At 29.8% G+C, this 12,835-nt stretch overlaps 1 protein-coding gene across 1 annotated transcript; it reads left to right on the top strand.

Annotated features, from left to right (window-relative positions):
* Window positions 1-5,780: 5,780 nt before the first annotated feature.
* LOC7469566 (transcription activator GLK1) lies at window positions 5,781-8,902 on the top strand. The gene is made up of 6 exons (XM_002310377.4): window positions 5,781-6,724; window positions 7,064-7,204; window positions 7,586-7,948; window positions 8,064-8,117; window positions 8,261-8,377; window positions 8,476-8,902. The coding sequence occupies exons 1-6, from the start codon at window positions 6,245-6,247 to the stop codon at window positions 8,623-8,625; spliced, it is 1,305 nt and encodes a 434-aa protein (XP_002310413.4). The 5' UTR covers window positions 5,781-6,244; the 3' UTR covers window positions 8,626-8,902.
* The last annotated feature ends 3,933 nt before the right edge of the window (window positions 8,903-12,835 follow it).

The following is a 12,835-nucleotide window of genomic DNA, read 5'->3' on the forward strand; positions in this document are numbered from 1 at the left end:
GATATTAGTGTTATGTAGAGATAGCGTGTAAAATTTTTTTAAGAACCCACCATATTTTCATTCATATTAATACATATGTCAAAAATATTTTTTATCATTAATACTTATGTCAGGGATATTTTTCTTATTTAATACTATCAAAATAATATTATATTTTAGCCTCTTCTCTCCATAAAAAGACTCATGGATTATAAATAGACCATAAGTCTTTTAAATAAAAGATTTGGAATCTTTATTATCTACTGTACATTTATTTTTAAAGTATCTATCTGTAATATTATTGTATTTTCTCTTAAAAAATTATTGATTTAATCATCAGAAAGTCACCTAATTCATAAAAAAAAAAAAACCTTTTACAAGTATTAGATGCTAGATCACCTCAAAAAAAGAATAAAATAGATTGTCAAAACTAGGAAATTAATCAATTGGCCAAAATATAAAACTTACCCCTAAACAATTTAGAATTTTTAGGACATTATCAATTATACACTTTCCGGAGCACCATTTGTTAGCATGATCGATCTTGTGTCTTTCTGCCAAGATTTATCTTCTAATAATTAGTTGATTCAATGTTAAAAATGAGAGTATTTTCTTTTAGATTAATGGTGAATTGATACTCGAATTCAGCACTAGCTTGGTATTAAAGAATATTTGCTCATTTCCCATTCCAAATTAATTGGTTGATCATTGTCTTGTCATCAGCTACCAAGACAATTAATTGTCTTTGATAGATCATAAAGGTTCCACTATTTAACATTAATATTGATTCAAGCAAGATTGAACAGAGTGCAACTATCAGTCGTTGGTGTCTTTAATGAACAACAACAACACTTTCTTAAAGCTGGTCCTTATCACAACAGTGGCAGAAAAGGATCTCGAAAAAAAATCCAAGTATTTTCACACGAAGATTCCTTCAAAGAAGACACAAATGCCTAAAAGTTTAAGTAGCATTTAAGACAATCCAAGTTCGAACAATATTTCATAGTTTTATTAACCTGTCAGGCTTGAAGAGTTAACTTGATATTACTTTATTTTTATTTTAAAATTTTAAAATGATGCTATTTTGGATTGGTTAATTAGGTGAACCTACTTAATCTATAAAACAGGTTTTAGATCGAATCATGAGTCAAACTGAGTTTAATAACTTTGATATTGAATACTTTTTGTTTATGATTGTGTTTTAAAAGTACGTTTTATTTGAAAAAAACATCAAACTAATATTTTTTTAGTAATTTTTGATGATTTTGATGTACTCGTGTTAAAATAAAAAAAATATTTTTATATATTTTCAAATAAAAAATACTTTTCAAAAGTACCTTGCATCACAATATCAAACATACACTAGTCAATTGTGTTACGAACGAGAAAAAAGATGAAAGAAAAAGGAAGAATGACTCACTTGTCTTATTTAACTCAAATAAACTTATATATAAGCCACAAAATTTTCAGGAGTGAGATATTTATGTATTCATATGAGATGGAATCAAATAGAAAGGTGTGAACAACAATTTTGAGAACCATCAATAGATGTAACAAAATTTACATCCATCTAAATGGTCCACAATATATATATATATGACAAGGAAAGGGAATATATCAAGCACAAAGTATAATGATGCTGCTATTTTTCAATGAGAAATTAATTATTAGGTAAAATTAATTATCTATATATCCCTTATTCATAAATTAAATTAATAAATAAAAGTCATGTAAATAAAATTACATGAACTTTAAATATCATGAAATGATAGATTTAGTTTATCTAATAATTAATTTCTCGCAATCCATAGAGTTACTCATAAATCTATCTATTTATTTACATATCTATTTATAATAACAAAATGGACGCAATTTTTAGGGAATTTCGCTGTTTTGACACATAATTCCATATATTTAAGTTCTATCCACTAATTACTTTATCATGGATCCCATAGATTATTTATAACCTTATTAATTATAATTCTCAATTAAACTCTTTACTAATAAAATTATGAAATCATATAATATAATCTATAACATTAATTTTTGTAAAAAGAAAATGATAACAATTAAGAGTTTAAAAACTATATATGTAATTATAATGAGACTTTGTATAAAGAACTTTTCATACTTTCACTGCATTGTCAAAGATTCTTAAATGTATTCCATATTGGAATTTCTTATTGCTTGATGCCGATCGATGGAGGCATATTCCTATTGGGTTTTTTGCTGTTGTAGCTTCACGGGTAGTGATTGGACACAAGGAAGAGGCCGAAGACCTTTGTGAAGTCAAAAATTAATGCTATGATCTTATCCAGTTTATAACATGACCCGCGATGTAGACTATTCATGAGAATTTTGTTAGGGTTTATTAATACAATTTATTTCCTAGCTAGGCTATCAAATTATTGCAATTCATTAATTTGATTCAAGGAACGACGCATATCTCCATATATGTGGTTATTATTGTAAGAGAATAAATTTATTTGATGTTTTTAGCTTTGTTTTTCTAACCGCACACATTTATATTTTTCTATATTCATCTAATTTTTTTTTATAATAATCAAGCATATTAATTAAAAGATAGTCATTCAAAAGATGATCCTTGAAAAATTAAATGGTTATTTACAAAAAAATAAATATATAATAGGAATAAATAACTAAATTAATGACACGTGTTTGTTTACATCCGAATATCATCTGCAGTACTATAAATGAAGTCGTCGTTACCATTATAGTTGAAATTAAATTTATTATATTTTAGCCAAATCAATACTCAATGCAAAAACAAAGAGAAATTTGAATCCCAATACGATTATACCCTGTTAAAAAACATATCATTTTATATGAGCTAGACACTTTATATTATATAAAAGGAAAGCCCCTGTTAAAAAACATATCATTTTATGTTGGCTCTTGATTTCTCGTGGCTCAACACATTTTATAGAACATTTGGCACCATCCACCAATATTGATTGCTCACCATAAACTATATGGTGACGAAGGGAGCTCCACCAAAAGCACCATGTGATGGATAATGACACCTAGCTGTCCTCTCTTTGTAATCCCCCAAAGAACAAAAAAGAAAAGGAAAAAAGAAAAAAACAGTTTAGGAACTTGTATTTAATGCATTTGCCCTAGATATATTAGGTTCATAAATGTTCTTAAAATGATTTTTTATTTTATAACTTAGATACTTGGTGGTTTTTGGGTTGTTGTGATGTGATGGGGAACTTGAGAATGTGATATTTTCTGCTTTTAAATGGGTTTAGAAATGTGTTTCGTTTAAAAAAATATTAAATTAATTTTTTTAATATTTTTTTTATAGTTTTAATATATTAATGTTAAAAATTAAAAAAAACTTAAAAAATTATTTTAATTTATTTTTAAAAAGTATCGTAGATCATGTTAACAAACACGTTCAGTTGAATTAAATCTATTTCTCTAATGCAAGAGGCAATTATCTTCCTTAATTTACTTTTTTTTTCGAAAGAGCCCTTGATAGGTTTAGGAGTTCGAATTTGACCCTTCCTTTTCGCTCATCCCCTCGTGTATTTATTAAAACAAGCTAGCCCATCAATGCCCGATATATATATATATATATATATATATATATATATATATATATATATATATATATATATATCTATCGGGTATAAGTTTTGTGGAATAATTAATTTGCACATGAAATTCTGGTTTAAAATCAGACTAATTTTGTGTTTATTTCATTCAACTTCCAATCTAAACATTATTATTTTGTGTAGTTATACCAAACATGGTTATAAAACGCAGGTTGACTCATGACTGATGCAGATAAAAAATAAAGATAACAATTAAACAAAGAATATATAAAAAATTTTACGGGCGAAAAGTGTTGTGTGCAGATGTAAGCCTTAAATTCACAAGTTTATTCAACCTAAATAATAATAATAATGAAGTTAGTCATCTGAGAAGATTTACAAAGCTTTAAATAGGTTAGAAACCATATCTCAACTAGAAAACAAAAAAATTTAAAATTACAAAGGAAAGAAGCATAAAATCTAAAAATAACAAAGAAAATCACAAAAACTATCAAAACCAGGGGGCTCTCGGTGAGTTTTTTTATATTTAAATATTTATCGATCTGTGTAGCAACATGGTGGTTACAATAAGAAAAACACCCTCTAGATACTCCTATAACATTCGAGCACGATCTAATAGTCAAATAAAAAATCATTGCTTTTTTGAATTATTATTTTATCTTGGTGCGACCAGATCTCTTCTTGGACCTAAATATGTCTCACTAATCCATGTGTATATATATATATATATTGTCTTTTTTTTTTAATTTAAATTTGAGGATGATACTTAAGTTTCTTTGAATACATCTTACCATATAAAATGATGTGTATTTAAAATAACTTAAAAATAATTAACATATAAATTTATATTTGAGAATACTTTTTATTATTAAAAAAAAAAGAAGAAGAAGAAAAGAGGGTAAGAATTCAATGATACGATTATATGTATAAAGGTTGGTCAAGGCATCCAAAGAGCCACTAGGTGAAAACGATTTAACTTCCATTATAGGAAAGGACGAGAAGACCCAGACTTGGTAGAAAGTGATATGCCCGTCCTAAATTAAAACTTGACCTGCATTAATTTCAAGGGACAGAATGAATATTTTAATATATTCCTTGATTATATATATAAAAAAAAACCTTCAAATTGAATTTTAAATTTGAATAATATATTTTTCTAAATTTAATGTCCAATTTAGATTTTGAATTATATGATGAGAATATATAGTACTCCTTGATTATATAATTATAGCTAAAAATTATTATTATTAAGATTCGAATCTTTCTATAAAATACATGAAATTTTTTATGGTATTTAAAGAGTAATTAATAGTATTTTATTAGTTATTTATTAATTATTTATATATATATATATATATATATAAAATTCTACGTAAAAATATTTTTATAACTTTTAACGAATTATAAATTTTATTTTCTCTTTTCTATTTATTTCTTCTTTACAAGGGCAGCAGTCCACAGGAAATGCTTCATTAGTGTTTGCCAAATCTGTCTGCAGGTGCTGAAAGAACATGTAAGTGCCCCTATCCAATGATAATACCCTATGAGGCTGCAGTCTTTTCCTAATCCCATACATCCCTATCCTTTTCACTGCACCAAAAGGCATACTGTACCTCTACTTGCTAATTACAAATAAAACTAAAATGCATGGATTATACACAGTGAAATTCATAGTAAAATGATCGATATTTTCCTTAAAGCACTAAATGGTTGAACAAATATTCAGAGATAATTTTGTATTTTCATATATTTATTATATAGTATAATTACTCCTATATCCTTGAAAAAAGAAAAACGCAACTAGTCTGAGCGAGGGTTTTTTGTTTTTTAATTTCACATTTTTTGTATAGTCTAATTACTCTCCCTTGAAGTCAACTTTTTTTTTGCCTGGTAAAGGGTATTTTTAGTTTTTTTCCTCTAGAGTTATCCTTGATCGCTAATTAATTAAATTCGAATTATCATGATTTATAATTTGAATATTTTTTTATATTAAAAAATTCTAGTAATTCTTATAACCCATGTTGCAATCAATGTTACACCCTCTCCCTCCCTCCCTCCCTCCCTTCCTCCCAAGACATTCATAAAGCTAGCTCACGAGCACTTTACAGATTTTCAAGTCTTCAGAAAAATGACATCCACAAACCCAAATATATATATATATATATATATATATATATATGTGTGTGTGTGTGTGTGTGTGTGTGTGTGTTATTATGCTAGCATGCTCAAACAAACAACGACATAAAAACAAACGATTGTCCAGAGATCTCAGCACAAGTTGTGGTTTAGATCCAATCTCTCAACTTACACTGAAAGAAAGGGCAACAAATACCACATTAACACATCAAATACTATACTCATTGTCTCCCTCCTCTTCATCATCAAATACTACTCATTGTCTCCCTCCTCTTCATCATCAAATACTACTCATTGTCTCCCTCCTCTTCATCTCCCTCCAAGTCACCGGAAAAACAAAGAAAATCGATCCCACTTCTGATCCTATCAATATTTTCTATCGCAACTCTCCTCTAATTCTTTTTTCCATGCAATAAATATAAGTCTATGTGCGTATAGTTGCACCATATCTATGGTATATCTTGGTATATATTTGATATAATATCTATATAGTGTGTGCGAGCTTCTTTAATTTGGGGTCCTTTCTGAGTTCTTTTTAGTTGGAATTAATGCTAGCTGTATCACCCTTGAGAAACACACCAGCCACCAAGGATGAGAGCCAAGAACAAATGGAGAGTTATTCTACCATTTTCAATGGAGAGTTCCCTGACTTCTCCGAAGGGAGCTTGCTCGAAAGTATCGATTTCGATGATCTTTTTGTTAGTATTGATGATGAAGATGTGTTACCAAATTTGGAGATGGATCCTGAAATCCTTGCTGAATTCTCTGTTAGTGGTAGCGGAGGTGAGGAATCGGATGTAAACACATCGGTATCAAATGAGAAAGTGGAGGATAGTATTCATAGAAAAGATGAGGAAGATAAGTTTTCAGGTTTGGACTCGAGTTTGAGCACTAGAGGAGAGGAGATAGTGAGTAAGAGAGACGAGTCCGTGGTTGTTAATCCGGTGCCTAACAAAGATGGTGAGAAGGGAAGAAAATCAGCAGCTCATGCCAAGAACAACAATAATCAAGGGAAGAGGAAAGTGAAGGTAAATTGGTTGAAGCTTTTATTTAATTGATCAGGTTTTTTTGTTTTTTGCAGTCTTATGTCTCTTCGATTCGTTGAAGATAAACAAAAAATAATTAAACACTAGATTTTGTTTGTTCATAAGTACTTCATGCATGTGCTAATTAAATACTAAATATATATCTCTCTCAATCAATATGGGGCTACTCAGCAAACTTCATCAGGCCAAAGTGGTCACGAGAATCATGGGAAACTGAATTATCCATAAGATCAGAAGAGCTCTCATATATTTTTTGTTTTTTTTTTCTTCTTTTTATAGTATGATAATGAAGAGAGAGTAATTTTCTTGAACTGTGTGTAGGTGGATTGGACACCAGAGCTGCACAGGAGGTTCGTGCAAGCAGTGGAGCAGCTAGGGGTGGATAAGGCAGTGCCTTCGAGGATTTTAGAACTCATGGGAATTGACTGTCTCACTCGCCATAATATTGCTAGCCATCTTCAAGTACATATACTGAAAACTTCCTTCTGCTATTAGTAATTTTTCTTCGTTTTGCTCATGCTTATGCCTATATTTCATTTCAACAGCCAGCAAATTTTGACTTCCTGGCTTTACTCTATTCGAGATGCGTTTTCTTTCAAAATAAGAAATGTTCAATCACAAACAAGCCAATAGAGAATTTGTTTGCTTCAATCACTTTTTAATTACTTTGATTTTGCATAATTTGGTTTAGCATATACTCCTTTTTATAGCAAAGGAAATGGGCTTGAATTGAAACTAAAATATTTAACAAATGTATTAAAAGTTGTTTTGGAGTTATTCTATATTGTATGGGATGGTTAATTTTGATATATACGATTGAAGGAATTTGATGAATTTATGTAGAAATATCGATCACACCGGAAACATTTGCTAGCGCGCGAGGCTGAGGCAGCAAACTGGAGCCAAAGACGGCAAATGTATGGAGCCGCGGCAGCCAGTGGAGGTGGCAAGAGAGACATTAGCGCATGGCATGCACTCACCATGGGGTTCCCTCCCATAACTCACCCCATGCACCACCACTTTAGACCGTTACATGTATGGGGACATCCTTCCATGGGCCAATCCCCAATGCATATGTGGCCTAAACATCTAGCTCATTCACCTTCACCTTCACCGCCTCGGCCGCTGCCGCCACCACCTACATGGCACCCACCACCACCACCACCACCAGATCCTTCGTATTGGCACCACCACCCTCACCAAAGGGTAAGCCCTAATTATTCCCTTCTTCTTTCAATTCAATCAATCAAGAGAAAAAAAAGAAAGGAAAAGTAATTGGATAGCCTTCTTTGTAATCTGGCCATATCATTTTTTTAAGCAGGTTCCGAATGGACTAACCCCAGGGACACCTTGCTTTCCACAGCCACTGGCAACTGTAAGCAATCATTCCAACTCTTTTGGAGTCTTTAAATCTGTTTGTATCTTCAGCTTTGGATTCATATACAACACGGGCATATGTTGCAATTAATAGGTGTGTATAAAAAGCTTACTTATGGATATACTCCATATCTATTGCAGAGATTTCCTGCACCACCTGTCCCCGGCATCCCGCCCCATGCCATGTACAAAGTAGACCCCGGCATCGGCCTCCTAACCGGACAGCCAGGCCCCAGCCCTCTCTTTGACTTTCATCCGGTGAGTACTACTCTCCCTCTTCTTCTCAGCATATATATATAAAAACATGATAATCAACCTGTTTATCTAAATATTCATGGCGACATGTTTTGCAACAGTCAAAAGAGAGTGTAGACGCAGTTATTGGAGATGTTTTATCAAAGCCATGGCTGCCACTTCCTCTGGGACTTAAAGCTCCAGCTACTGATAGTGTGCTGGTGGAGCTGCAAAAGCAAGGAGTTCCGAAGATACCACCAACTCGTGCTTGAACCCTAGCTAGAGAACAATATCCTTCCTATGGCAGCTAGCTTGTTGATAACCCGCCTTCTAGCTAGACCACCAAAAAATAGCCCTAAATTCGACGACATTTCCTGCATTAGATGTGCACCTACATCTCATGATCGAGTTCTTCTTCTTAATTTTTCCCCTCCCTTCTTTCGTCCTTCACTAAGTTAAACTGAGTGTTGCTTCTTGTCTTGTTCTAGCAAGGCCAAGCCTTGTTCATTAATTAACTCGAGCACATCCTTGCTAAAGTTTTCCATTGAACTTACTCTTGACAACTATATCTATCATCTCGAAACAAAAATAAATAAAAATAATTCAAACAAAATAGACATGTTCCTTGTTCTTTTTATTTTAAAATAATAAAAATTTATTGTAAAACTATCACGAAAATAAATTCATTTTATATCCTTGTCTCTATTTTGCGATAAAAAAATTCAATAGTTGCAAATAAATTCCAAATCTTTCTGTTGTGTTCTGCATCTTTTGGGTCTCTCATCTATATATTAATTGGATTTTAATTACCCAACTAATCTTATAAAAAAAAATTACCTTTAAAATCATAGAGAGATGAGGCCCTATTTATCTTAAAACGACTTTGTGTTTATCATAAATCTTTTTTGTAATGTGTTTTCTATAAGGCCAAATGCGATTTAATAACAACAAAGTGAACAATAAATCCATTTTTAGAGAAGAGAACAAAATCTGAATAAATACAAAGAAAAATTAACTTTTGCTTGCTAAAATCAGGGAAAATATAAAAAAAATAAATAAAAAACAACATAAAAATTTATCCCGGCAATGGCAATATATATATATATATATATATATATATATATATATATATATCACACTTCACACTTTAATGTAGAATATAATATAATAAATATTAATAAAAAAAACATCATAACACAACGCATTACAACTCAAAAATAAGTTATAGCTAACAAATGAATAAATTTCTTTCTCCATTCTAATGCCATATATTTTTGGGTTTAATGCTATTTTACTAGTAAAAAAAGAAGAACAGACTATAGTATATCAAGAACTTGGGAGGATCCTCCTATCCAATAACTCATGACTCTTTATAATTTCTTCTTGTATTTTTTTTTATCAAATTAATTATAACTCATACTTATTTTAAGTGGTAAAACAAAAGGTTGTTAAATATAGCTAGACCCAAGTTGATTTACGAATTATATGAGTTAAATTTAACCTAGAATAATCAAAATGATATTATTTTAATTTTAAAAAAATAAAATAATATTATTTTAAATTTTATTTTTATTATGTATCTAATTATTTTGATTTGGCTGAATAATCACGTTTAGCTTTTTTTAACACTTTTGAGTTCACCTATCAAACTTTACCAGTTTTAATAACATCGTGCGAAGTACTATTTTATTTATTTATTATGTACATTAACAATTTATTTTGAATAAAATTCGAATTTCCTTACGATAAATATTTAAGCGGTGAGGTTGACGCGAGCGCATTGCCGCGTAGAGGAATTCGTTAGAAAACGAAAGCGGTGAGGTTGACGCGAGCGCATTAAACTTTTGCGGTCCCGTTCGTATCGAGACAAACAGAGTCAGCAACTAATCGCCACTAGCCACGTATGGACCACACACGGCCGACACGTGGTACTTACAGAAGACATGGACAAATTTTGATTCTCTGTTTCATGGCCCACTGTATAAAGATAATATCAATAATTTAAATTTGAACACGCATTACAAGGGGGGCCCAAAAATAAGAGTATTTTAAACTATTTATTTAGTCCCTGAATTTTTCGAAGTTTTACAATTAGCTTCCATATTTTAAACTTCCTCATCCAATTGCTTCCCAGGAGTTTCACGTATAATTAACATATATGATTTATTAAATTTAATTCATCCATATATTTATGAAATGAAACAATCAATATAATGCCAATTATAAGTGGCAGTAGAAAAAAATTATATAGCTTGGTAATACGATTTATAATAAAATATAGTATTTTTTTTTAATTATAAAATGGAACAATTTACTGAACCAATCATAAAGATATTATTAGAGTATTTTTTGCAAATCAAGAGTAAACCTATTTCAAATTGGAACTTAGAAAGGATATTTACATCAAATTGCACAAATTAAAACAATGTAGACCAAAGTATAATATTATTAAATCTATAGGAGCTAATAAAAAGTCACATGAGAGCCGCACGGTGGTGCTCTGACACTAATCAGAGGCAGAGAAGTCCACCGTTGAAGAGGAAGGTGACATGGCATGTAAATCCCACGTAAAAGCACCAGAACATGGCTTTTAAATATCGTGTGTGATATGATGTTGATCGGACTAACTGGAGACGACTAAACAAGACATGACTTGATAAATAACTATTCTGAGTTTGCTGTCTCTGGATAGATTAGATTGGATTGGATTATTTGCTTTTTTTCTAATTAGCACATACTGTATGGAAGTTGACTGATATAAAACCTGGATTGGGTTGGGTTTAAAAATCTTGTAAAAGGAGGATTTGATTTTTTTAATATATATTTTTTTAAAGTTAAAATAAAATTGTTTTAGTTTTTTTATTTGAGTAAACTCATGTTGAATTTTTTTATCCCTGACACGGGTCTTAAATTATTTAAGGTCGTTCAATGATTTTGAATTTTAAAATTAGACTAATAATTATTTTTATTTTTATGTTATTTTGAGTCAATTTGGATTCATCATCCTAACTCATGATATGTATCTTATCCAAGGTTAATAGTTAGCCCGATCTATGACTTGGGTATGACCGTATACTATTTCCTGAGTAAAGTTTTAAAATTATGATAATAATTATTTTTATACTTGTGTTGACCGCATCAATAATAAACCAGACTAGTGACCTGGGCTTTTCCCCAAATTATTCTCTAGTCATGTTTTAAAATTATGATAATAATTATTTTTATTTTTAAATTAATTCAAATCAATTAGATTAATTTGTGTGCATAAAATTAAACAAGGTTGTTCTATTTTTTGTAATGAGACATAAATTTTTCCACTAAAATAATCTTAAAAATAACAAAAAATAATAATTTTTATACTGTTTAAAGATGCACAGAAGAGCTTCACAAAAACAATTATCATCAATTATTTTCTAGCATAGCAAACACTACCTGAACATCATGTCGTCTTTCAACTCACAAAGCTGGAGAAATTGTGGAGTTGATTGGGTCTACCATCCTGCCCTATAATCAATCAATCTAATGAGAATAAGACATGAAAATAGGTCTGAAATTGAAATGGTTTTGTGTTGTGATTATTGTAATGAAAAAGGTTTGCTCAATTTTTTAATTTATTGAGTTTAAATCTTAAAATCAGTTCTTGAATATATTAAATTAATATAAGTAACACGTTTTTAAAATTATTATTGTTATTATTATTCAAATTCATTATTATTTTATTCAGTATTTGAAGTTATTCAAATTAATCTATTCATGTACATTGCAATTTTTATTATTTTATGAAATATTTGAATTTGAAGAGTACTCTCAATCCACACACACACACACACATATGCACACAGTTTTAGGAAATCCAAGGGTAGCTATCATAAATGTTTCTTAAATAATAATACAGTTAAAATAACAATGATTTATAATCAAGCGGGACACACACACACACAGAGACATATATATATATATATATATATATATATATATATATATATATATATATATATATATATATATATATATTGGTTATACAGCAAACTTCACCATACAAGATAAGAAAAATAACTAATAAATAATAATTCAGGTTAGAAAGTAAACACTAAAATATAAAAAAAATTATGGTGCATCAAAGTAACTAATTACATCATATTAATTACTCTCTTGAATCTATTTTTTGTTTAAAAGATAGAGACATGGATAAGAAAGAAAATCAAATACAAAATCCATAAAAAATAATAAAAATATCTTTATTTATGCGTTTTTTTTATCCTTGTATCTATATTTTTTTTAAAAAAAAAAAGAACTTGAAAAAATAGTTAACAAAATATCGCTAATTACAATATGGAAAGTTTATCTCAATTCGCAAGCATGCCTTTAAGGTAGTGTTTGATATTATGGTAGCGGTTGCTTTTTAAAGTGATTTTCAATTGAAAATGCATCAAAGTAATTTTTTTAAATTTTATTTCTGAGATCAACACACTAAAATGATCC

Source organism: Populus trichocarpa, chromosome 7 (genome assembly GCF_000002775.5).
Source record: "Populus trichocarpa isolate Nisqually-1 chromosome 7, P.trichocarpa_v4.1, whole genome shotgun sequence".
Lineage (NCBI taxonomy): Eukaryota > Viridiplantae > Streptophyta > Magnoliopsida > Malpighiales > Salicaceae > Populus > Populus trichocarpa.